Below are 26,938 nucleotides of genomic sequence, written 5' to 3'. Positions count from 1 at the left end.
CAAAGGTGGCTGCGGTCCGGGACTGGCCGACTCCCTCGAACGTCAAAGAACTGCGGAGCTTCCTGGGCCTAGCCTCCTACTACCGTCGGTTCATCAAGGGGTTCGCGACGATAGCCAGCCCCCTCCACCGCCTGACTGACAAGGGCCAGCCGTTTGGCTGGGGTGATGCCTGCGCTGCGGCTTTTGCACAGCTGAAGGAGGCCCTCACCAGAGCCCCAGTTCTGGCCTACCCCGACGCCCGGCAACCTTTCATTGTGGACACTGACGCTAGCAATGTAGGAGTCGGGGCGGTCGTTTCCCAGCAGGGCGAGGCCGGAGAACGAGTGGTGGCATACTTCAGCCGTGCTCTGGGGCGAGCCGAGAGGAACTACTGCGTGACCCGGCGGGAGCTGCTGGCCGTAGTGCTAGCGGTGCGGCACTTCCGGCCATACCTGCACGGTTGCCGGTTCCTCCTGCGCACTGACCATGCATCTCTGACCTGGCTCCTGAACTTCAAACACCCAGAAGGTCAGGTGGCCCGCTGGCTGGAGGTCCTTCAGGGCTACGACTTTGAGATCCAGCATCGGGCAGGTCGGCAGCATGGCAACGCTGATGCCCTCTCCAGACGGCCCTGCATGGCCGTCGAGTGCCGCTACTGTCTGCGACAGGAGGAGCAGGCTCAGGAGGCGCTGGGGGTGGCTACTGCTCAGGCCACAGCCAGCGGAGGGGGGTGGCTCCCACTGACAACGCAGCAGCTGAAGCGGGAGCAGGAGGCCGACGTGACGTTGGGTCAGGTGGGGGCCTGGCTGGAGGCGGCGCAACGCCCAGACTGGACGGGGGTGTCGGGTCAGGAGCCCGAGGTGAAGGCCTACTACTCCCAGCACAACAACCTGGAGACCCACGACGGCCTCCTGTACCGGAGATGGCGGGCCCCCGGTCAGGGCAGAGATCTCCTGCAGCTGTTGGTGCCTCGGTTGCTGCGGTCGCAGGTGCTTGAGCTTGTCCACGGCTCGGTGGGGGCAGGCCACTATGGGACCACCAAAACTCTCCGCCGCCTCAGGGGACGGTTCTACTGGCCTGGCTGTCGACGGGATGTGGAACTTCACGTGCACTGCTGTGACACCTGCACGGCGCAGAAGGGCCCCACTCAACGCTCCACTGCCCCCCTTCAGCAGTACTTGGTGGGGGCCCCGATGGAGCGAGTGGGAGTGGACGTCCTAGGGCCTTTCCCCGTTACGGAGTCAGGGAACCGGTACGTGCTGGTGGCGATGGACTATTTCACAAAGTGGCCGGAGGCCTATGCGGTGCCGGACCAGAGTGCAACGACGACGGCAGAGAGGCTGCTGGAGGAGATGTTCGCCCGTTTTGGGGTCCCGGCTGAGCTCCACAGTGACCAGGGGCGCAACTTCGAATCGAAGGTCTTCGGGGAGATTTGCCGGCGGCTGGGGGTGGAGAAGACAAGAACCACACCGCTCCACCCGCAAAGCGACGGCTTGGTTGAGCGTTTTAACCGCACACTGGCTACCCAGCTCGCCATTCCCACCAGCCGCCATCAGCGGGATTGGGACCGACACCTGCCCCTGGTCCTTTGGTCGTATCGGACTGCGGTTCAGGAGTCCAGCCAGTGCACGCCTGCCGCTTTGATGTTTGGGCGGGAGCTTCGGATGCCTGTGGATCTGGTGTTTGGGTCCCCCCCCCGAGCCGGAGATTGACGGTGGGCCAGAGATGGACTACTACAGGAGGCTGAGGGAGCGGCTGCAGGTGGTTCACGACTACACCCGCCAGGCCCAGGGCAGCGCCGGAGTACGACAGAAAAGAGCCTACGACACCAAGTGCCGGGGGGAGGCTTTCGTGCCTGGCGACAAGGTTTGGGTGTACTGCCCGGTTCGCAAGAGAGGAGTGTCCCCCAAACTGTGCAGTCACTGGCAAGGGCCGGCGGAGGTCGTAGAGCAGCTAACAGAGGTGGTGTACCGTATCCGCATGCCGGGCCCGGGGCGCATGGTGGTGTTGCACCGGGACAGTCTTTCACCGTATCGACCGCTCGCTCCGGTGGACGCCGGGGCAGGGGATGCTGGTGACACCCCAGGTTCTGATCCGAGTGACTTTTCCCCCGCCGGTCGAGACCGGCCGGTGCGCCAGAGGAAGGCACCCGGACACTTACAGGACTTTTTGTGGGGTAATGGGGCTGTCGGGGACGACTGACCCCTTAGGTGGGGGCTATGTAGCGGGCCAGGGCTGTCCGGAGTTCTGTTATTGTTATTCATGTTCTGTTATTATAGTTCTGTTTAAAGTTATGTTTGTTTTGTTGCCATGGGGACAGGTGACGCCCTCTCGCTGCGACGAGGTGGCTTTCCGGGGTCAGAGGGCGCCGTGTGTTTTTGTTGCCGCACTGAGCAGGGAGCTCGCGCCAGTGTTGTCGGCAGGGTTTAAATAAACGGGTGCTCCCGAACGAAACCTCTGTCTCCTCTGTGCCTGAGCTCGCCACAATATTTACGACACATTTAATTATTTAATTATTGACACATTTAATTAATTATTGACATATTTAATGAATTAATAACACATTCAAAAAAATTGACAGTTTTAATTAATTATTTAATGATGTGTTTATTTAATTCATTATGGCACTAATGTCCCCTTCATGTCTCGCCTTGAAATAATTTTATCTGTCAGCCTCACCAATCAAACTAAGTGGGCAGGGTTAACGCTGCCACTGCAGCTTCTCTAGCATTTGATTGGTTGCCGTTCAAAGTAACTCAAGACAGGTCGATCCTAGATAATCGATTGCTTGTGTGGACTTGGGGCAGCCAGGTATCCCAGAATGAATTCTAAATCACAGGCAGCAATGGTGGTGTAAAGTTTTAAAATACCCCGTTTTTCTGTAATGTCGCGACGTTATCTTCACATGTCTGGTCAGGTTGTCAACATAGAGCAAGTGCTAAGATGTTTTCAGAGATGTTACTAGCTCTGCTAACAGTCAGCTGACAGAGTGTACCGAGCTCACAGCCCCGGGGTTCCAGCTTAACTGTTTTTTGTTTGTTTGGGTGTTTTTGGAGGGGAAGGGGGCGGGGGGGTTTACATATTCCACTCTCCGTGTTCCACATGTTGCATTCACAGATTCTCATTTTCACCGAATGATCGTATCTTTCCGCCTGGTCTTCTGTCTCTGTGCTTCTGTAACATAGAGAACGAGCTGACATTTTTCTCACGACACCAGCGATCAGCTCAACAGGCCCTCAGTTTACCTGCATGCATCCTCCTCCTCACCTGTCAGCTGTTTAACACCTGCTGCTAATTCAAGAAACACGCCCACGTCACCTGGTGATAGTCACAGTTTAACTGGGCAGCCGGTGCTCGATATAACGCAATGTCAACACATTTTTCTGCACAAGATAAGTAAATATAGTTTTTTTCCCGAGCGCAGAGATGCTGGAGCTTGTTTCCCAACAGAGCACTTTATAGGCGAACCCACTTTATCAGCGGCTGATGTCCAATCACCGGCACACAGCTTTGAAACCTCACCTGAGTTTTAGCGCTCAGTGGTTAAACACTGGACTCAATTCACTCAGGTTTTGTCTGTCGGGTCACGTTTACTTCGCTGTTTTATTTACAACTGAGCAAATCGGTTTGGCTGAGGTTAAAGTTACGTTTCAGAACTGCATAGTTTTACTGAAATTTAATGGTTCACTGGCACATGTGTTAGACTGGTGTGTTTTGAATTTAACAGTGCATTTTGAGATTAAACTGACTTTTAAAATGTTTTTATACAAAGAGGAAAGAGAAAGCGCATTTCCACCGAGAGGAGGAGAGTTTGCAACAGCGTGTTCATCATGAAGACTCCCCGCCCCCTGAGTTTGATGGGTGAGGTTGACATATAAAATTATTTCATGGTGAGACCTGAAGGAGTCAAGGTTCCATAATGAATTAATTAAATACACCATTAAATAATTAAATGTGTCAATAATGAATTGAAATGTAAAATAAATAAATAATTAATTAAATGTATCAACAATAAATTAAATGTGTCAAAAATATTTAATTAATTATTCCCAATTTTATTTAATTATTGTCACATTTAATTATTTATTGGTGTATTTAATTAATTCATTATGGCAGTCCTGGCGTTCCATAAGTAAACTCACCTCAGAGTCTCCAGTCGACAATTTGGACTCTCCAGTCCAGCACAAAGAAGCTTCACTACTGAATCCTGCAGGTTGTTCTCACTCATGTCCAGCTCTGTCAGATTGGAGGGGTTGGATTTCAGAGCTGAGGCCACAACTTCACAGTGACTCTCTGAGAGTCCACACTGAGTCAGTCTGTGATTATAGAAAATATAAAATGTGTTATTATACAAGCAGAAAATCTGCATTATAAACACAGACTGAATGTATATGAAGACAAAACAGATTGATGTCATCATCTGAAAACATCTGCTTTTCTCATCTGTGCTTCAGATTGTTGTTTTATCTCATGAATCTCTTTGGCAGTTGGATTTCAAAACATCAAACCAACTGAATAAAACAAAGGGACTACAGTCCTTATAAGTGCCTGCTCATTGTTGATCCTCAGTCACTGCTTCACCTGAGATAATCTGACATACTCTCCCCATCTGCTTCCATTTTCCTCCTGTCCACAGCTCACAGCAGAAAACTCTAGTCTGAGGTCAGAGCGGAGATAATTACAAGATTACAAGGAGAAACACACATCGGCTCAACGTGGGGGAACGTTCTCCTTGGCTCTCTTTTCTCCATCTCCCTCATGGTATCTTGCCTGCTTGGCATCTCATGTCTTCTGTCTAGTCGTGTCTATCTTTAAACCCCAGAAGAGCCTCTTAGTCCTGTTCTCTAAAACCTAAAGAAGAATTATGGATTTGATCAACTGGTCCCCAAATGCCATTGACATTGTCTTCTCGACGAGAAGCCTGGATTTGGGAGAGTTGGAATGTCCTGGAGGGACATTCCCTGCTGGATACGCGATGGTTGGGTGGCAAAAGTGGCGCGTCATGTGCCTGGCGGGACTGTCGATTGAGGGCATCGAAGACATCTACGTATTCGGAACCATGATAACGGGGTCCTTGCTGGTCGGAGCCGGCTTATCGGAAATTGAAGAAAGTGGTTACACTTGTTCAAACTATCAAGTTTGATCAAACAGACCTTTGATCAAACTATGATCAAAAGTCTGGGGAGAGCTGTGAGTACTCAGACTGTTGTAGATCTTGGAGAAGTTCATGGCTCTTCAACAGGAAATTGATACACCTGGTGACCAGTGATAGACATTAAGAACAACTGTAAAATTCTCATTCAGTCTGTTCGTACTAACTAACACGGCTAACCGCGCGACGCCAGCTGGACGCTCGAAGGCCAAGGATGGCAGGAACAAGAAAAATCTCCCTGATAAGAGGACTGTTTGACTCTTTTGCCCATATTCTTCTAAGGCCACTGCATCCAAACGCCTTCGACGCTTATTCCCCTCCGATGCTGACGGTGGATCATGGAGACCAGCGCATAGGCTGCAGGCCCGGATGTACTGTCTACATTGGATGTCTCTTACCCTTTACCCATCCCTGTTGCTCGTCATGTGTTTCTTTGGTGTATTAAGAGTTTTTTTTCATGTGCTATGTGCAGAGGTGTTTTTTTCTGTTCTCAAACTGATCTCCCTGTTGGAGCTCAGTCTGGGGGGAGTTATTTTTTTCTCCTTATTTTTCCTCATGTTGTGCTTTTCCATGTTATACCTCTCTGACCTGTCTTCCCCATGTGATATTTGTGTGATGTATGTATGGTCGGATGGGTAAGACGGCGCTGGCACGGCTGGCAGCCTTAACCCAATTTCCCTCGGGATGAATAAAGTATAATCAATCAATCAATCAATCAATCATAGGCTGCGGACTCTTGACTTTCGCTTAACCCTCTGGGGTCCAGGGTATAATTGGCTGTTTTGACTACTTTTGATTTTACCTCTATATTTCACCTTTAAAAACTGTTTCTCTTGCCTTATTTAGTATCACTATTTTAAGCACAACCTCTAATATCTGAAATTGGAGTTATTTTTTCATTTTGACATACTATATTAGCACAATTGATCTAAATTCAGAAAAAAAAATTTAAAATCCGAGTAGAAAAAAGTTATATTTTTTACTGTAAAAACCTCAAACATGTTTAACGAATAATGCATGTATAACTCCTGTTTTCCATGTGGGGACAGTGTTTACACTGCAATCTGCCTTTGGTGGGTTTTTTGGAGCAAATGTGACATTCACTAGTAGAACTGACACACAAAACAAAACAATGACTACAGTACTCACTAACTATAGCCTCCAAGCACAATAAACGTCACTAATCTCTCACATATGAAAACTCTCCTTCTTTCTTTCACTCGTTCGTTTTCTCGCGCTGTTGTCACTACTAAAACTGCCCCCTCTCCCTAAACAACCAAATGCCACATGTTGCCATATCATTTTTTTGATTGGCTGACATGGTCAACTTTACCACCAATAGGGAAGGGGTGTTTTTTCTTTTTCTTTTTTCACTCGCAAGTGGAGAGTGTTTGCTAGCACTGTCCGTAGAAAACGCAGTTCATACCTTTTCTTCCCGCTGTAAACACCACTGTTCTGTTTTGTTCAGAAACAAACGTTGTGTGTATTTTCTATCATAACTCTGGTTTTACCTGGCCTATCTGCGCAATTTAAAAACTGTTATACAGTTTGAACTCCGCACTTTTACCCAAGTTGTAATGGAGACTCTGGGTTGCTGCATCTTGTTGCTATGTTGTGGTAAATTGGTCATGTGATTTCAAAGCAGCGACATGTCCATCGACCCCAGAGGGTTAACTGGGCAAAAGGACACTCTCTCAATCTGAAAAACTTTATTTTATGAATTTCTTCATCCCTTCTATGTACAAACAGCTTCACGTATATAACTCAGTCATGTGATTCTAACTTTAAAGCTCTGGAGAGCAGTTTGTTCAGTGACCTCTGACCCTCACTGACTCAAACACCTTCAGATTCTGACCAATGATGCTTCCAGCCTTGATGATTAGTTTGTTGGTCCTGCTGCACCTCTGCTGATTCAGATTGTCTTTATTGATTCTCTTGCATCAAACTTTCTTTCATTGAATCTTGATCACTGTTTACATTTAATATCCTTGAGTAGAGAAAAAGTGGCAGAGGGTCTGGTGCTCTCTATTAGCACTACAGAAACTTCCACAGTGTAGGAACGTCTATGTCCATGTATAGGAATTTCTTTTACTTATGTATTAATCACATTATTTTATTGTATAATGCCTTGGTGCCACAGGATTTAAACATGTTTCACACCAATACTGTAAGACAAATGGTGGGGGTCTAGTTAGGAAGTAGGGGGAAGCAGACAACTCCACAAGGGAGTGTGAACCTTAAGGTGTGATACAGCTGTGTACTGCCTTTTGTTCCTGGAGAAGGTATTTAACTGAGAGCCATGTTAGGCTCAGTGAGACTATGCTGACCTGTCCCGTGGTCATGTAGGCTCTCCACCAAGCTTGATTGTCTGTTCTTTGTGTGTTTTGATTAAAGAATGTTAGCTACCGCTCACCACTCATCTGCAGGCTTTATTTAAATGGAAAACTTCCACAACAGTCCACAACAGGGTGTGACATGGATCTGCTTTCTTATGCAGGACACGCTGCAAGGTTTCCTCTCAGTGAGTATTTGGAGACATTTGGTGAATCCTGATCTGATTAGAAATGTTCCACCAACTATATAGTTCTGTCTGAAATGATGTTGGGAATGTCAGAGTGGCAGTAAAGGGAAGATTCAGCCTTCACAACAACATGAAATACGAAAATATGTCCTCTACAACAACCTCCCTTTATACATTTGCTTAAGCTCAAGCAAACACCAGCATATAAACTCGCACGTATGTATCTGTCTAGTTTGTATTTTCCTATTTAATTCACTACTATTTTAATTACCTATTTAATTCAATACTCTGTCTCAGTAAAGAAAACTAGTTAATTACCTATTAGAGGTTAACAGTGACTTATTCCACATCACTACATCATAAAAAAATAATAAACGAGATAACAAAAGGAACATCCAAATTAAGTGACAAAACCTTACAAAATGTATCACAATGGCTATGCTATGTATTCATCTATAAAATGATACTGACAGCTAATTTAATTTAGAAACATGATATCTGAAATCTTTTATTTTCCTTAATTTTAATTTCAGACTTTTAAAAAAACCCTACAGAAAACCAGATGTATTTCTGAATAACAAATCTACTGCTCTATGCTGATGATGTTGAATAATCAAGTGTGACTCACCTAGCCTTTCTGCAGTTCCTCACAGCTGGAATCAGTCTCTGTCGTCCACGCTCTGAGGTGTTGTACTTTTGCAGGTCCAACTCATCCAGAACCTCCTCTGACATCTGCAGCATGAAGGCCAGAGCTGAGCACTGGATCTCAGAGAGTTTCTTCTCTGATCTGTTCTCTGACTTCAGGAACTCTTGGATCTCCTGATGTACTGAGAGGTCGTTCATCTCCATCAGACAGTGGAAGATATTGATGCTTCTGTCAGGAGAGATGTCATCACTGTTCACAGTCATCTTCAGGTTGTTGATGACTCTCTGGATGGTTTCTGGACTGATCTCTGTCTGACCCAGCAGACCTACTAAGAGTCTCTGGTTGGACTCCAGACAGAGGCCATGAAGGAAGCGAACAAACAGGTCCAGGTGGCCATTTTTACTCTGGAGGGATTTATACATGACTCTGTTATGGAAATCATCCAGAGATGGTTTATTATCGGGATTCCTTCCAGGATAATGAGAATCATAAAAATCTCCCAGGAAATTCCTCAGCATCTCTGTCTTCCTGTTGGTGTGACAGTGGAACATGTAGACAGCAGCCAGAAACTCCTGAATGCTCAGATGAACAAAGCAGTAGACTGGTTTCTGGAAGATCACACACTCTCTTTTGAAGATCTCTGTACAAACTCCTGAGTACACCGAGGCCTCTGTCACATCCAGACCACACTGCTCCAGGTCTTCTTGGTAGAACATGATGTTTCCTTTCTCCAGATGTTCAAACGCCAGCCTCCCCAGCTTCAGAAGAACTTCCCTGTCAGCCTCCGTCAGCTCCTGTGGACTCCTCTCATGTCCCTCAGGGTACTTGTTCTTCTTCCTCTTTGTCTGAACCAGCAGGAAGTGTGAGTACATGTCAGTCAGGGTCTTGGGCAGCTCTCCTCTCTGCTCTGTAGTCAACATGTGCTCCAGAACTGTAGCAGTGATCCAGCAGAAGACTGGGATACTACACATGATGTGGAGGCTCCTGGATGTCTTCATGTGGGAGATGATTCTGCTGGACAGCTCTTCATCACTGAATCTCCTCCTGAAGTACTCCTCCTTCTGGGCGTCGGTGAAGCCTCGTACTTCTGTTAGCCTGTCAACACATGTAGGAGGGATCTGATTGGCTGCTGCAGGTCGGGAAGTTATCCAGACGAGAGCCGAGGGAAGCAGATTCCCCTGGATGAGGTTTGTCAGCAGCTGGCTGACTGATGACTTCTGTGTGACATCAGACAGCAGCTTCCTGTTGGTGAAATCCAATGAAAGTCTGCTTTCATCCAGGCCGTCAAAGATGAACAAAAGCTGAGAGACAGCCAGCTTCTCTGCTGTGACCTTCTGTAGTGTTGGATGGAAAACATGGAGCAGCTCCAGAAGACTGTACTGCTCATCTCTGATCAGGTTCAGCTCCCTGAATGAAAGCAGAACCACCACACTGACATGTTGGTTCTCCAAGCCCTCTGCCCAGTCCAGAGTGAACTTCTGCACTGAGAAGGTTTTTCCAACACCAGCCACGCCATTGGTCAGAACCACTCTGATGGCTCTCTGTTGGTCAGGTAAGGCTTTAAAGATGTCCTGGCACCTGATTGGAGCGTCATGGAGGACGTCCATCTTGGAAGCTGTCTCCAGCTGCCTCACCTCATGTTGGGTATGAACCTCTTCACTCTGTCCCTCTGTGATGTAGAGCTCAGTGTAGATCCTGTTGAGGAGGCTTCTACTTCCTGTTTCATCACTTCCTTCAGTCACACGTTCACATCTCCTCCTCAGACTGATCTTATGTTCATCTAAAACCTCCTGCAGACCAACATCTGCTGAAAGAAAGAGAAAGAAAACTCTTCAATGTCTGAACAACACAAGAAGTCCAGTTTTCAGAAATGAGTCCATCAGCAGACAGATGTTCAGTCTTACTTTGTACACAGCTGCTCTGACTGGCTGTCTGCAGTCCAGCTCTGCTTCTGGATCTTTCTCCACACTGGGGACAGGAGGAGTCTCCTGATGAAGCAGACTGGTCCCAGTATGAGGAGATGCATTGTCTGCAGAACCAGTGTCCACAGCTGGTAGAGACTGGATCCTTCAGGACGTCCTGACACAAAGCACAGCAGGACAGCTGCTCCTCCTCACAAACACCACTCCTCTTCCTCTTCCTCCCTCTGTGGACACATTTCATCATCACTAAAATCATTGACAGCTAGCAGCTATGGCTAATAATAAAATGATAATGTCCGAGCTCAGCAACACACATCTTCAGTCCTGACTGTCTGATTTTTGATTTTATATACTGTTTTGTTTGTTTGTTTGTTTGTGGTAATCAATTTCAAATCATGCTTTTTATTTGTTTTTGTTTTTAATGTCTCTGTAAAGCACTTTGAATCACCTTGTTGTTGAATTGTGCTATATAAATAAACTTGCCTTGTCTATGTTGTTTTGATAGGTAACAGTTATTTGTGTCCAAAAACGGTCATGTTTCTTTTAAAGTTCCTGACTGTAGCAGAGAAAAATCTGGCATCAACTACATACAGACTGTGCAGCCTGTGTCATCAACTCTATGTGGACTCCTGAGCCTTTCTGGGATAGGCTCCAGCCCCCCAGCAACCCTGATAAGAGGAAGAGAATGGATGGTGGGCATGGGAAAGGGTAATGAGTCCTTTCCTGGGCAACTTTCAAAGTCTACCATCATGACAGCCCTTTTCTGAACATTGTTAAAACAGCCATGAAAAGCAAGAACCTGAGCAACATGTTGTGATCTCAGTTCAGACTTTTAAACATCCTCTTTGCCTTTGTCTGAGAGGACAGCGAGGACTTTTCAGACAGGACAGAGACAGTGAGGGAGGACACACATGGTTGGAATCAAACCTGTGACATATGGTCACAGGTTTCAACCAGTTCAACCAGGTGAGCTGAACTGGCTCCCAAATGCAAACAACCTTTGAACTCTGTGAGTCAGCAGCTCTCTTACATGGTCAGCTGAGCTCCATGACTGAAGAACATTGTTGGTGCAGGTTCATGACTGAAGTCTGGAGGTTTTCCTTTGGACACGTCACTCCTCATAGACACTGGAGACTGTGACCTCTGACCCCTGCAAACACAAACATGTTTCATTCATATCACATCAAACACAACTCAAATAGCTGCATTCGTTTCAGCCTCATGTTCACTCAAACATTCACATCTCCAAGATCCAACTGACACACACTTTCCATCAGTGTCTGATTATATCAATAAATTGATTATGGTTTAGTGTGTTCTGTCTGTAAAGCTTCACACAGACGACCTTCAGTTAAATGTTCTACAGCAGTCCTTCTCAAACTGTGCTATGCCTTGCCTTAAAACGGCAAGGGAGCACACAGAGCCAAAATGCTGATGGTAAAAACACAGCCCTTTTCCACGATGCCGCCGTGCCACGATCCCAGCCATGAGTGGGGTCCACGTGAGAATCAGTGGGGGCGCGGGAGATGCCGTAGGAACTATTGCCTGGATGTCAAAGCTCCTGGTAGCCAGGAAAATTCACTTCTTCTACCAGTCAGCAGAAGAAGGACAGCTTTGACTTTATGAATGAGGAAATGACTCAGCGTCAGTCAGCTGGTTCAGCTGCAGCAGGAGGGAGGAATAAATAATAAATAAAATAAATAAAATTCATATAAGAAATAAGATTGTCTCGTGTAAACTGTATGTGGTGTTTAATAGGCCTATATTACTGCTGTACTTCAAGAGCCATACATTTATGAGGTGGATCTCATTGTGAACAGGTTGAACTGGTCTACAATAAATAGACTGGTTCTTACTCAGAGCACTTTAAACAGACAAACGAGCACTTTTTCTCTCTAACATTCACACACTGGTGGATGCTTCGGAGACCAACATGGGGTTAGTAACTTGCTCAAGGATACATTCAGACTGGAGCAGATGTGGACCAAACTACCAACCTTCTGATTGTTAGGTTACTTGCTCTACCACCTGAGCTACAGCCACACCACAACATACAGACAGAGACACTAACAGTCTGACAGCTAGGCTTTATTCTGCGCTGATTATATCTGATGTATTGCTGTCTCTGCCCGCACACACCGAGTGAAAGACATGTAGAATAAATGCAGCACACTAATGTTGGATTTAGTTTTTGTATAAACAAACGTCTACAGATGAAGTCTCTCCTCTGAGCTTTGACAGCTTTGACTTCATGAATGAGGAAATGACTCAGCGTCAGTCAGCTGGTTCAGCTGCAGCAGGAGGGAGGAGTCAGACACAAACTCAGTTTGTTGAAGAAAACCAGTAAACAGAGTTGGACTGAAGTCTCTTTTTGGAACAGAAACACCACGTTTCCTGATCTCAGGATGAACAAACTCAGACATTCTTGTCTTACGTCCTTTTAACCCTAACCTGTCACTGTTCAGCTCTGAGCTCAGAGGCTAGAACATGTTGCAGCCTGATGAACATCATCCTCACGTTACTGCCCTGGTTATGTTCTACATCACGGTGGGTTTGTTCTGTGTGTGTCCTCTGTCTTTAACGTCCATCACCAAGCAGCTGTTTTAAAAACGTTCTCCAACAGTTGTGTCCCAGCAGAAGCTGACAGCAGACCCGTCCTTGGCCTCACAACCTTTGTGTGTCACTTTAGAGCAGGGGTGGGCAACTCCAGGCCTCAAGGGCCGTGTCCTGCAGGGTTTAGATATCACCTGCAGGGCTCTAGAGTGCGACCATAAGCTGACAGCTCACTGATTCTGATGCATCGTCGGGTCGGCGCTTTGTGTTTACGTCTTTCTTTGTGCTGATTCTGAGCTGCAGGTTTTGTCTCCGTCCAAAATTCACTGAACCAGCAGCAAAAGAAGATCCAAACTACGCTTCACATTTGATGAACATTGTCATGAATGTTTTTCTCCTCTGTTACTTTGACACATCTGCTGCAATGCTCACGCCTCTGATGAAGTCTCACAGTGTCAGCACTGATAAATGATCAGAATGATAATATTTCTGACTATCTGAGGCAAAACTGAATCAAATCGACACATTATATGCTGCGATAAACGCCCAAGTGTCCCCTCTCCACACTGCCTTTCAGCAGCAGGCAGCAGCAAACTCCAAAAAACTTTGTGTTGACAAGATTGTCAGTGAATCATTTATAAATCAATGTTGACTGTATGGACAGCAATTTTAAAAAATGTGCACATGTAAAACTGCAGTGTTAAGCGATGCGGTTGAAACATTTGGGTGCGCCTAACTTTGCCTAAAAACACAGTCAGGCGCACCAGAGTCAGCTTCCTTTTAACCCTCATGTTGCACTTCTGTCCCCCTGGACAAGAACGTAACACTTGAGTATCCTCCTTTGATCACACACAGACACAAACATGTTCTCATAAAGATAAAACTCAAATATAAATGTAACAGTAGGTTTTATACTGGATCTTTTATTTGAAAACAAGTCTAATATTCTTCTCTCACTTGGTTTCTCCTTCTCTTTCTCTGCTTTAAGAATTTCTGTGAACATTCGATGAAGATTTAAATCACATTATGGATAAATATATAAAATTGTAAAGTGGTTTCAGACTTAAAAACACAACCATAAATGAGTCAGCAGCTCTCTTACATTGTTGGTGCAGGTTCATGACTGAAGTCTGGAGGTCTTCCTCTGGACCAGTCACTCCTCACAGACGCACAGCTGGACACTGGAGACTGTGACCTCTGACCTCTGCAAACACAAACATGAGGATCAGTCCTCTCTGACAGCCTTATGATCAGCTGATCACTCTGTGGTATCATGGCTGCCTCATAACGCTGACAGGTCAGCCAATCATCAGACAGTTTCTCTGCCAGTGATGTGAATGAAGTCAGTTTGTTCTCAGCTCTTCTCTCTTTGCTGCACTGACTTCACTTAAACTGATCTCAGCAAGAAAACAACAAGAAACCAAACTCAGATCACACAGTTTGAGCCAATCACATGGTAAATGGCCTGTATTTGTATAGCGCTTTACTAGTCCCTAAGGACCCCAAAGCGCTTTACATATCCAGTCATCCACCCATTCACACACACATTCACGCACTGGTGATGGCAAGCTACACTGTAGCCACCCTGGGGCGCACCGACAGAGGCGAGGCTGCCGGACACCGGCGCCACCGGGCCCTCTGACCACCACCAGTAGGCAACGGGTGAAGCGTCTTGCCCAAGGACACAACGACCGAGACTGTCCAAGCCGGGGCTCGAACCGGCAACCTTCCGATTACAAGGCGAACTCCCAACTCTTGAGCCACAATCGCCCACACAGATCACAGATCAATGATTGTGTCATGGTTATCTTTAAATGACTAATAAAGTCAGTCGTGTTCTTACTTTGTTGCTGCAGGTCCATGACTGTAACGTGGAGGTGATTGTGTAACCCCGTCACTCCTCACAGACACACACCTGGATGCTGCAGCTGCTGCTCCGTCCTCTTCCTCCATCTTCTTGATGTCAGGGTGGAGTTAGTCTGAGAGGCAAACACACACAGTGCTGTTGTACTGGAAGCATCACACCGACTCTAATGTTGGAGCTTTGGCCCTAAACAGTTATTTTAGAGGTTCAGAGTCTTTACAAAAACACCATCACATTATTCACAGGGTCTGACCTCCACACACACACACACACACACACACACACACACACAGGTCACATTAACCAGCATGGCAGTGGGTAACAGCTCAACAAACACAGTGGGAGAAACTTGAGGCAAAGCGGTCACATGACCCTGCTGGTCATCAGGAGGACCAATCACAGGTTGGTAAGCTGCCAGCGTGCTGACAATCATCCTCAGAGTGCGACTGATGTTTCCTACACTTCATGTGTTTATCAGCTCTTTGTGCTCTTTAGACAAACGTTGTCATAGCTACATGAAGGAGCTCAGACTGGGATCATCATCACGGTGAGGAGCCCACATGTTACGGCTCCTTTGGAGAGAAGCTGAGGGTCACTGCAGGAAGTGACCTCATTAAACCAAAGTGCTGCTTGTGAGCAGCACAGGACTCTCTGGTAAACTCTGATCCTGAGACCCCGACACACCGTCTGTATGCTGCTGACAGACTGTGTCACGCTAAGCCTGTAAGACCACGTTTCCTACACTGTCTCCAGCACCAAGAAGAACACAACCTGAATCGTAACGTTTCACTGAGATATATTTGAAGACAGTGACTCCATTGGCTGATCTCTTACTTAATACAAGATGTTTCTGATGGTAATAAGTGAAAAACTCTGTCAGTGGAACAAGTGCACATTTTCTAGTGTCACGATTGAAAGTGACTGCTGATATTTCTGTGTGTGCTACATATATATAAAGTACAGAAATGGCCTGATTTACAACTATATCTATGACTGTGTTGTTGTACCTTCTGTGTTCTACATAACAATCAAAACTTTTTCATGACTTGAACTATCTTTAAAATAATTATTGTTATATCGTTGCAGTTTGTCTCTAAAGATATTTTAATGTCAGTGAGAGTTCTGCTCTACCTTTATCTATAACTTGTTGAATAAATGATGTACAAAAGTAATAAAACTGAGTACAGCCTCTGCTCTGTAAACTACTTCCTGGCTCAGGATTATTGACAGATTAGTTTTCCTCTGTCGCCATTTTAGTTTAACAAAAAAAGTCATGATAGGGGCGGGGCTTAATTTGACTCCACACGCTCATTGGCTCAAAATTGACTTTGACGAGTCGTTATCCAATGAGCGTGCGGCCTCACGCGGACACAACTTTTGTTTACTTAAAAACAGTTTTTATGAAGAGATTTTCAGATCAGACCTGGGGCCTGGGGCCTGTTCTTCGTACCTCGCTAAGTAAGTTAGCCGGATTTGAATGTTGACGATTTCGCGTGATCTTGGATCATTCGGTTCTCCGAAGCTCATCTGGGACTTGCTGTCATAGCAACAGATCCTTAAGAGTAAGCCTGCTCGGGAGCAGGTTCACTTTATGTAAACAGGATTAGATCGCGGCCACTCAGGTATGTCCGCTGCAGTTATATGAAAGCAAGAGCGATATTTCGCCACTGTTTTACCATAAATAAATATTATCAATGTAACTAAAGATAATGCAGCATTTGATTCTTTTATTGATTTCATACAGATACATACAGGTCATTTCCGAAAAAAAGGGAAATGTACTATTAATCATTCTATTACATGTAGTAGATCATGTCAGATGTAATTCATATTTTAGGGTAGTAATAGTAAATTACTACGTGCAATCAAGATGAGAGACCACGGCTAAAAAAGCGAAGGTGGATTTGGGAAGTCTGTCGCAGCCATGTCCTGTCCGTTTGTACGCGAGCAAGGAAGGTGCAAGATTGATAAGGAGAGTTTACAGAATTTAGCGTATATTGCGGGATAGACGGGATCCTTTAGCTCGGCGCGACGGTGTGCTCATAGAGAGATATCGATTCTCCCGTCAGGGTATTATTTACTTTCTCTCTCTCTCTCTCTCTCTCTCTCTCTATATATATATATATACTTACTGTACTGTATATGCTTACTCCCGACTTACTGTGAATGCTTCAGTCACCCCTTGCATGGGAACAGGTAAAAGTGATGGAGTGTTATGTCAAACTACACACATAAAAACCCACAATGTCAATAAATGTCACAGTACAAAAAGGGGTGTGACGAGGGGGTGCAGAACCACCACCTGTCTTTATTTGCTCTGCCCTTTTCTTGGTTGCTGTTATAAACAAACAGATTATTCCAGGGTCTCTTGTCATAGACTAAAAGCAATATAAGTGATAAATATTACCATTCTGTGGAATATTCTTATATTTCACTTTTACTTTTTCCCATGTTCTAGTGGGTCCTGTTGTGGCTCTAATGTGAAAGAGGATATAATGTAATATAATATAATGTGGTATAATATAATATCACATGATATAATGTAATATCATGGATCACTTACGAGTGTAATTTGTCAGCAACTTTCTGCCAGCCCTCTCTCCTTGCTTTTGCAGCCTTTGCAGTGTTCCCTTGCGTTTTAATTAAACTCTGAAACTCCTGATATCCCTCAATCAAGAGTTCTTGGTCTGCTGCCGTGAAATACTGCGCGCGCTCCTTCGACATCTTCGCCGACCAATCACAGGGTTGCCGATCAATGTTTCTACTATCGATGCGTAGCCCCTTTTAAGCCACCCAGTGATCTCAGATTACTTCATCCAGCTATACTAATCGTCAACAACAGGTGTGTTCGGAGAACCGGATTAGCGAGCTCAAAGTTAGCGCGATGATTTGATCTTGGATGTGTCATTTGATCTTGGATGTAGTAAGCGAGGTACGAAGAACATCCCCCTGATGTTTCTGCCTGTTTATAATCAATATCAGATATCAGAGCAACAGAAAGCTCGGTCACGATGGGACTGAGAACAGGAAGTGGCTCAAACGTCACCGTTTAACAAAGTCAGCCTGAACTCCACTGACGACTCTTTTAGCGGACCTGGCCTGATGCGGACTTTGAATCGAAGCAGTATTTGGTCTGTGACTGATGACGTATCACGCGTGTACTTGAGTCCACGAGAAACCAAGTACACACAAGTACGCATATTAACAAACGGCCCGCGACTTTTCCACTGTCGCCATTTTAGGTTTTAAAAAATCCCCTGATAAGGGCGGGCCTTTCTGTGAATCCGCACGCTCATTGGCTAATAACGTGAGATTGACAAGTCGTTATCCAATGAGCGTGCGGCCTCTTACGACACCAAGTTCTTTACTTTGATAATTAAAGTCGGGCCGGTGTTACACTCACCTGCCTCAGCACAGCTTCACTCTCCTCCTGCTCTCTCACACTCAACGGAGGCTCAGCTAAACTCACTTCCTCTCTACTTACAGGAAACCAGCGCTCAGAGGAGCCGACCGGCCTCACATTTCACCCACAGACACGAACAGCGTGGAATTATTTTATGTCATAAGAAGAAACAGATTCATGTTAACACTCACCTGCCTCAGCTCCACCTTCCTCCTCCTGCTGCTCTGAACGGAGGCTCAACACTTTCACTTTCACCGCTCCTCCCTCATTTCCAGCAAACGGACCGGTGTTCCAGTTTAACTGGTGTCGCAGATTTACTGGTGACTCTCAAAAAGTTGATTCTGTTCATCTGGACGTAGCGTTTTGTGGGAGAAACGTTTAGTCATCCAAGTGACTTCTTCAGTCTCAGCTGACTGCAGGTTTACAATCTTATAAACAGTAATGTTTATATAATGTTATAAACAGTATGTTTATCAGACTGGGAGAAACAGAATCAACTTTTGGACCAACTCTTGACTCACTGTACAACAAATGTACCAGGGCCAGTTATGAATACACCACATCTCCCCTTTTAAACAAAAACTGAATATTTCTTGTCTCGGGACAGAACTTTCGAGTGGATTATGATATTTCTTCTTTCTCAAAGACAGAAACATCTGTCAAACTGCATGACATTTTTAACCTTTTGTTTTTATTCTCTCCCCCCCCCCTTCTTTTTTTTGACGACTCTTTTTGATTCATTTCACTCTACAAAACCATTATAACACAGTTATATAACAACAACCTTTTTCCTCTTACAGATCTAACTTTGTAGGTTTAACTGTTGCCCTCCCTGACTTGGTTCTGACAACATCAGTGTTAACAGGTGTAGCAGGGATCACACTGGGTGTTTGAGGTTTCTGCAGCACAGGCACATTAGCAGGTTCCTGCACTGGTGCACTTAAAGGAATCAAATGCACGCGATTATGCCTCACACTCCCTTGTGCTCCACTGTGTATGATTGGGGTGTGGAGTGATTTTGGATAACAGTGCCTGCAGTTTTGACATCAGTCAACCAAACTTGCTCTCCTGGGGACAGGCTGCATAAAGGCTTTGTGCGGTGGTGCCTGTTGAAGTTTGCCGTGTCCTTCATCCTCTCCTCCCCTTCCTTTTGAGCGAGCAGTGCGCTGTCCAGCAGTGTAGGCTCCAGCTGCCATGGAAGTATCTGCAGTGTGTTTCGCAGACGTCTGCCCATTAGAAGCTCTGCGGGGCTGTATCCCGACTGCAGTGGTGTAGCTCTATAGGCAAGAGGAGCTAGATAAGGATCAGCTGCTTTTTTCAGGAGATTTTTTACAGTCTGCACAGCACGTTCTTCTTCTCCATTACTTTACGGAAACTTGGGGCTGCTTGTGTTTAAAGCCGTACACTGTAATCCCAAAAGTTATTTGCATTCAAATGGTTTAGCTATAATCACTGATGGTAATTAATTTTCTTTGTAAAACTAAAATCATATAACTGTGTCAGACAGAACTCATTGGTGGAAGCTTTTTGCACTTAACCTATATTGTTTTGCATGTGATGCACTAAAATGAATACATTTAACATGGTCCTTTCTATTTTAAGTTTATTCTAATAAATAGTTTAAGTTCAATTTTTTACAAGAGAATAAGTTTTAAACTCAACACTCAAATAATAAAAGTAAATTTGATGTTTACTGATTATGTTTAGTTGAAAGCACTTTCACTATTTTTAAGTTTTTGTTGCCCCTCCCATATTTTTCCCGGCACTGGAACCGAAGAGACGTCTGGACTTGTTTGTCAGAAAAAATTAAGACAAGTCGTTTTTGGTGGTTTTGCCTGGGATTGGACATGTTTGTTTCAGTCTACAGTCGATAGGGAGTACTTTTCCTCAAACCTCCACGCAAACTGGTGAGTTAAATCTTTGTATTTCAACTTTAAGCAAAAATAGTTGCATGTTACATTACGCAAATGTGCACGCTAATTCAATCTACAGTGAACCCTCGTTTACCGCGGGGGTTACGTCCCAAAAACAACCCGCAATAAGTGAAATCCGAAAAGTAGTGAAAAGTATTTATTATAAATGTTTTAAGGCTGTAACCCTCACAGCCTTAACCCCTGCTCATGCGTAATGGTTCTAGCATCTTCCTCGTCCATCCAAACCGCGCGGTTCCATTGTGTGATGTGAGCACATCCAAACCGTGTTCAGGGTTAGCCCGGGTCCGGACTCCGGCCCCGGTCAGAGGAGGAGGACCAGAGTAGAAGAGTGAACCAGTGGACGGTGTTAGATGAAGCTCATCATCTTTATGAAAGAAAAATTACAAAAATATGCACAACAGGTTAATCCTCCTTCCAGGTTAAGCCTAGGTCGCAACCATAGCTGGACTGGCCATCGGGCATACCGGGCATTTGCCCGGTGGGCCGATGGTGATTTTTCGTTTTTATGGGCCACTGTGTTTTTTTCCGTTTTTTTCCAGTAACGGTATAAACACTGAAAGGTGGTCGATTGGCCAGATGCTGGGAGATGTGTAAAAATAACTCAATTGTTTGGTGGTGGTTATTGCGGCGCTTCCACAGATTCAGTAACATTAGCAAGTGGTGGAGGCCAGCAGATGCAACACGCTGGCAGGTGGATGACGGAAAGGCAGGAGGAGCAGAGACCCGAGGCGGTGAACTGAACTTCAGGTAAGAAGGTATGACCTGCAGTCTATCTGGGTCAGATATAAACCAAGTTTAGGTGGAGTTTATTTTTGTTATGCTGACTTTTTACAGTCAGTTACAATAACTCGTACTGCGTACTAAGCTAGCATGACGGAGTTTATATACTGCTGGGCGGGTGCTGTGATGTTATTGATGTTGAACTTGTTTTATGTTATTTTATTTATAAGGTTAGTTATTAGAGTTTCCAACCGTCCTGTAAAAAACGGAATGGTCTCGTATTCAGTTTCGTATTGAGGTGAAAAGAAACACAGTTTGTCCCGTACTTCAGCTACAATGAAAAAGACACAAAGCTGGAGTTATTCTGTCTTTGCTGCTCAGCTGCGTCTTCTTCTCTCATTCTCTCCCCTCCCTCTCCTGTTTCTACTTCAATCATGAAACTGATCAATGATCAGCTGATCGGCTTTTCTCTCTTGTTTGTTTATCGCCCACTTTGCGCCAGAAAGAGGAAACCAGCGGATGTCGCGTTAAACAACAGCAGCACGTTTAAGCTTGATCAGCTGTTGTTAGAATTGATTTAATATTAATATCTAGCATCAGCTGATGTTTGCTGGAGTCACAGCTGTAAAGCTGCTGGTCATGATGTCGGTTTGTATATGTGGTGAGAGGGAAACATGAAGATGAAACCAGGAGATGTCCTTACTGAATCATCAGAGCTGAACAGGTGATGGAGAAACAGGTTTACCTTTTAGGTGACATGAATGAGTTGAAGGGAAGTTATGAACCGTTTCCGAGAGACAAATAACACCAGGATCCTTTTCTACGTAGCTGACAGCTGGTAACTGTGCAGGGGCGGGTCTAGCAAAGTTTTGCCAGGGGGGCAGGTAGGGCATTAACAGGGAAAGGGGGGCACAAAGAAATACTTTTCTTTATTATTCTCATTTAAAATGTCTCGCTTTTAACAAATAATTATCTGAATCTTACAACAAACGTTTTCATCTGATGTAAAATGTATAGAAATCCATTGTTGTACATATTAATTTTTTTAGGGCTTCATCATAATTTCTTCAGAAGTAGCTAAGTACTGTATATGATGCCAGTATTTTCCCACATTTTCTAGATACTGTACCAGTACTGTGTGTGAAATGCCATCAAAAAGTCAATTAAGTTTTTCTTTCTCACCTGTCTTTCTATCTCCTTTCACTTTTTAAAGGTTGCCATGTTAGAAAAAATATTTTGCCCTGCCATGCTGTTTATTGATGTGGCAAATGAATGATTTATGAAAATATATCTAAATCTGTCATCAGTAATCAGTAATGATCATGTCTCACCTCTAGTCTTCTCTGTCTTACTTTCAGGTTTTCACCACGTGTTGTAGATAGTTCAGGAGGTTAACTCGACCAAGCAGTCTACTTTCGGGTACTGTTTAGAATACCAGAATAGGGAGGATGCAGGTTTAAGTTTATTAGACTGATACATATATACCAACAAGACCGTGTACATCACTGTGATAAACAGCGTTTGTTTTCATTCAAAGGCTTTATGGTTTTTCCTATAATACCTGGTGGGCCGGTCTCTAGTCAAAATGCCCGGGCCGATTTTTTGTCCCAGTCCAGCCCTGGTCGCAACCTTCTGTACAGGCTCCTGCAGCCAATCTACAAAAACCCATTCTCTTGACGGGTTGCTGCCTTATCAACATTGAAGAATGGGTCAAATGCAGAGGACAAACTTCATTATACAGTTGTATAATGACAATAAGCCTTACACATTCCCCAAATTTTCCTGTTTTTTTTTTTTTTTTATTTGAACAATTAACTCGTACTTAAATAATAAAGAGCATTTATAGAAATACAATACTTTGACCTTTTATACTTGTGTTACTCTCCACCAACAGGTTAACTCACAGTTTTTTCCCCCCCTCTGTAGAATGCTGCTGATGGTGACCTTGAAATCCCAATAGGAATCATCTTCAATGGTGAAAACGGAAGTCCAGAGCAAGAACTGAACCCCTCCCAGCTGGGGATCCTTCTAGAGGGCAATGTGGTAATGGATTCCATCTGCAGTCTTCCTTTGGCAATGTGTCTCCTGTTTGGACTGACTTATGCACTCCACTTGGAGTACCCAAAGTGCATGAAGAATACATTCCTGTTTATCCAGCAGATTATGCTGAATCTGGGACGAAACGATCCTCCTCCAAAACTCCAAAGGCTAAAAAATGAGCTTTCAATGTGTGCATAGATACATTGAATGTTCACTCTTCATTGAGCAGCTTTTTCTCAAGTTCAGGAAGTCATTATTGTGTTTGTAATTGTCTTTTTTTGTTTTTAGTGGATGGCAAAACCAGGGCTTAAAGGAGTAGTTCACTGATTTTACATACTGAGATATGTTCTTACCTTAGCTTTGAAGAGTTGATGCATACCTGTCTTGTCTTTGTGCGAGAGAAAGGCTCTCCCATATATTCCAACTACCTCCACTTTTTGCTCCTTTTAGAAGCTACCGAGCTCCTCCACGTTTTCCCTATTTATGTAAAATTACATGAAAAGTTACACCATCTAAGTTTAGTTTCACTAAATTTAACGTATAGATTTTTTAAGCTGATAAAAAGGGGCACTATATTACAAGCGCGCAGTAACCCTAGTGCACTCTGGAGCATAGACTGAGTTACTGGGGGGATGAAGAAGTGCTCCTACAGTGTTATTACACCTTGTAATATAGTACCCCTTCTTATCGGCTTAGAAAATCCACACGTTAAATTTAGTTAAACTAAACTTGGAGAGTGTCACTTTTCATGTAATTTTACATAAATAGGGAAAACGTGGGGGAGCTCGGTAGCTTCTAAAAGGAGCAAAAAGTGGAGGTATTTGGAATATATGGGAGAGGCTTTGCTCCATTTGCATGACTGAGGGCACGCACAAAGACAAGACTGGTACACATCAACTCGTCAAAGCTAAGGTAAGAACATATCTTATTATGTAAAATCAGTGAACTATTCCTTTAATTTCATTGTCTCGCTGGGGCCATTCCTTATTCCATAGTTTTTATTTTTCCAAGTTAAAAACTTTGTGAAAATAAGTTTTACTGTTACAACTTGTTACCCAGAGTGTCGCACCAAAGTTCTTTACTTGTGATACACAGTTTTATCTGTTTAAAAGGATTGTTTTAAAGAAAATGTTTTATTGGAAGTCCAATTGTGCAAACAAAAAACTTGCTGTTCAAAAAAAACTACCTCAGAGACCACAAATAAATTCTTGTCAAAAAGTGGCTAGGAACAACTGAAATATTGTGTTTGTTTCTGAAAGAAATGTCTTCTTAGAAGTGCCATGTGTAAAAATTGTAATACTGTTCAAAGGAAAACAAAAGTCTTGTTTTGTTATAAATAAAGTAAAAAAAAAACAAAAAACACTTTAGTGGTCTTTGGTTTTGAGTGTGTTTGCCTTGACATATTAAGTTTTAGTAATAATAATACATTTAATTAAAAGACGCTTTTAATTAAACACTACGCAAAAAAGTGAGTTTTGTAATATTAGCACCACTTAAACAATTTAGTTTTTTCTATTAGTATTAAGTTAACTGTACTTAAACAAATTATTTTTGAAATATTGAATACTTAAACACTTTAGGTAGCGATGACTCAATATAGTAAATTGTGACAATTTTACTTTTAAGTTTACTTGACTAAATCAGTTAATTTTTTGTTTTGGGTTGATTACTCAAATCATTTGAAGGGAATCGGTTTCCTCAAACGATTTAAGTGTATTGAACTTATCCGGGTTTACAGTGTACACTGCTGCGAAGTCTGCAAAGGTTTGACCTGAATACTGTGGCCCATTATTGGACATGAGGTCCTCTGGGATTTAACAAAGCAATCTCAACGAATCTAGAGTGATAGTCAACCGCGAGAAGGTAAGTTTTCCCCCCCAGCTTGAAAAGGTCTGTGCCCACCCTCTGCCATGGGCGGGCAGGGTTTTCTGTTGGCATGAGTGGCTCACTGTGTTTGTGTCTTTCTTGAATACACGTGTGACACAGGACCCACACACACACGACTGTTTTATGCTTATACTGTCTTTCATTGGGAAATAATCTGTGGTTTTTGGCACCCGCCTCGACGCAGCCACTCCGACTCTCTCCCAGCATCCTTTGCTCCTTCTCACTGTGGGCACACATAAAACACATCTCCCTCATTAACACAGTCCCGTACACCTGTTCCCTCCCCGCCTCCATGCCGCCCAGAGAACTCACTGTTTCACCCCTCCTCTGCAGCAGGCCAGCAAACCACCCCCTGCCACAGCTTCCCCACCGCCCGACTGAGGCCAGATGTGGGGCACCTTTCCGGGTGAGATCGGTGCTGCATATGCAGCGTGCGGATGCAGCACCCGATCCATGAGGCGTTGAAAGGTGGCTGGGGCACCGAACAACCCGTACGGAGTGGCGAAGGCCGTTTTTTCCTTAGACTCTGCAGACAAGCGATTCTGCCAGTAGCCCTTGGTCAAATCCAGTGTCGTAAAGAAATGAGCAGTGCCCAACCGGTCCAGGAGTTCGTCGACCCGGGGCATCGGGTACGCATCAAACTGTGACACCTCATTCACCTTGCGGTAGTCCACACAGAACCGTATAGACCGATCTTTCTTCACTACAAGAACTATGGGGCTACACCAAGCACTTCTATTATTCTATTATGCATTAAGTGCATAGTAATTACATAAATTGCAGAGAAGTGCAATAAACTACAAAAAAATTGAAAATTGTTTTTGTTTTTTTACATATATTTCTAGTTAGAGAAATTTAAGAGGCTTATCCCTCAAAACTGTAAATACAAAAAAGTTGCACAAAATAGTTTCCCACCAGAGGAAATTTATTTTGTGTGTCTTTATAGTTTTATTTTTGAAATACACCAATTTTTAAGTACTGCAGTAAAAACGAAAATAAATATTATAATGCAAATTTGCAAAAAAAAAAAAACAGCATGTGCATCAAAACAAATTATTTCCAGCAGTGCAATTTGAGTTGTAAGCATCCCAGAAACGATACAGAAAGTCATAAAGTCAAACATAACTTTTAAAAACACCAGTTTAGGCTCATAAGGGAGGGGCTCAGCTCTGTGTGTTGATGTGTTAACTTTAAAAATATGCTGTCAGACTGCTCAGACTGAGTCAGAGTAAAGTTCACATGCTGACGTGTGGAGACATGAAACTTTGTTGTAGCTGCAGGTGTGAACACACTGATCCCAGATCAGCTCTGCTGTATTTGTAACATGAACATTTCTGCTGCAAAGCTTCAAATGTTCAGCATGTTTCTCTGTTTCCAGTCTATAGATCCAGTCACACTTTCTACCTTCACCTGTGCAGTAAAGACTGAGAGCAGAGCTGAACCCAACCGTCCAATCAGTGAGCAGCATCAACACCTGAGCTTCATCCAGACTCTGTTATTGACAGTGATGGGAATAATGGCGTTACAAGTAACAAGTTACTTTTTTCAGTAACGAGTAAACTAATTACTATTCCTATCGTTACAACGCCGTTACAGTTACTAACGAGAAAATGCGGTCCGTTACTATTTTTCACAGACGGTTGAAGCTGTGTTCAGCTTACCGCATCTTATATCAGCTGCAGGAAGTAGCTGTAAGTAATCTGGACGCTACAGCTTTAAGCAGCTGCGCGCTCCCGCGGACGGTAATCACGATCACTGTCTAGCACAACACCTGGGGCCTGTTCTTCGTACCTCGCTAAGTAAGTTAGCCGGATTTGAATGTTGACGATTTCGCGTGATCTTGGATCGTTCGGTTCTCCGAAGCTCATCTGGGGCTTGCTGTCATAGCAACAGATCCGTAAAAGTAAGCCTGCGCGGGAGCAGGTTTACTTTATGTAAACAGGATTAGATCGCGGCCTCTCAGGTATGTCCGCTGCAGTTATATGAAAGCAAGAGCGATATTTCGCCACTGTTTTACCATAAATAAATATTATCAATGTAACTAAAGATAATGCAGCATTTGATTCTTTTATTGATTTCATACAGATACATACAGGTCATTTCCTAAAAAAAGGGAAATGTACTATTAATCATTCTATTACATGTAGTAGATCATGTCAGATGTAATTCATATTTTAGAGTAGTAATAGTAAATTACTACGTGCAATCAAGATGAGAGACCACGGCTATAAAAGCGAAGGTGGATTTGGGAAGTCTGTCGCAGCCATGTCCTGTCCGTTTGTACGCGAGCAAGGAAGGTGCAAGATTGATAAGGAGA

At 44.1% G+C, this 26,938-nt stretch overlaps 1 protein-coding gene across 1 annotated transcript in view; it reads right to left on the bottom strand.

Annotated features, from left to right (window-relative positions):
• LOC102080346 (protein NLRC3) overlaps positions 1-10,073 on the bottom strand; it is a gene marked incomplete at both ends in the record, with an annotated part of 44,912 nt that extends 34,839 nt beyond the window's left edge. The window contains 2 exons of the mRNA XM_019354503.1: positions 4,122-4,295; positions 8,281-10,073. Of these exons, the coding sequence (XP_019210048.1) occupies positions 4,122-4,295; positions 8,281-10,073 (1,967 nt within the window). The remainder of the gene's footprint in view (positions 1-4,121; positions 4,296-8,280) is intronic.
• Positions 10,074-26,938: the final 16,865 nt, after the last annotated feature.

Source organism: Oreochromis niloticus, unplaced genomic scaffold, assembly GCF_001858045.2.
Source record: "Oreochromis niloticus isolate F11D_XX unplaced genomic scaffold, O_niloticus_UMD_NMBU tig00002015_pilon, whole genome shotgun sequence".
Lineage (NCBI taxonomy): Eukaryota > Metazoa > Chordata > Actinopteri > Cichliformes > Cichlidae > Oreochromis > Oreochromis niloticus.
The sequence above is the reverse complement of the archived record's forward strand: the minus strand, read 5'-3'. Positions and strand labels throughout refer to the sequence as shown.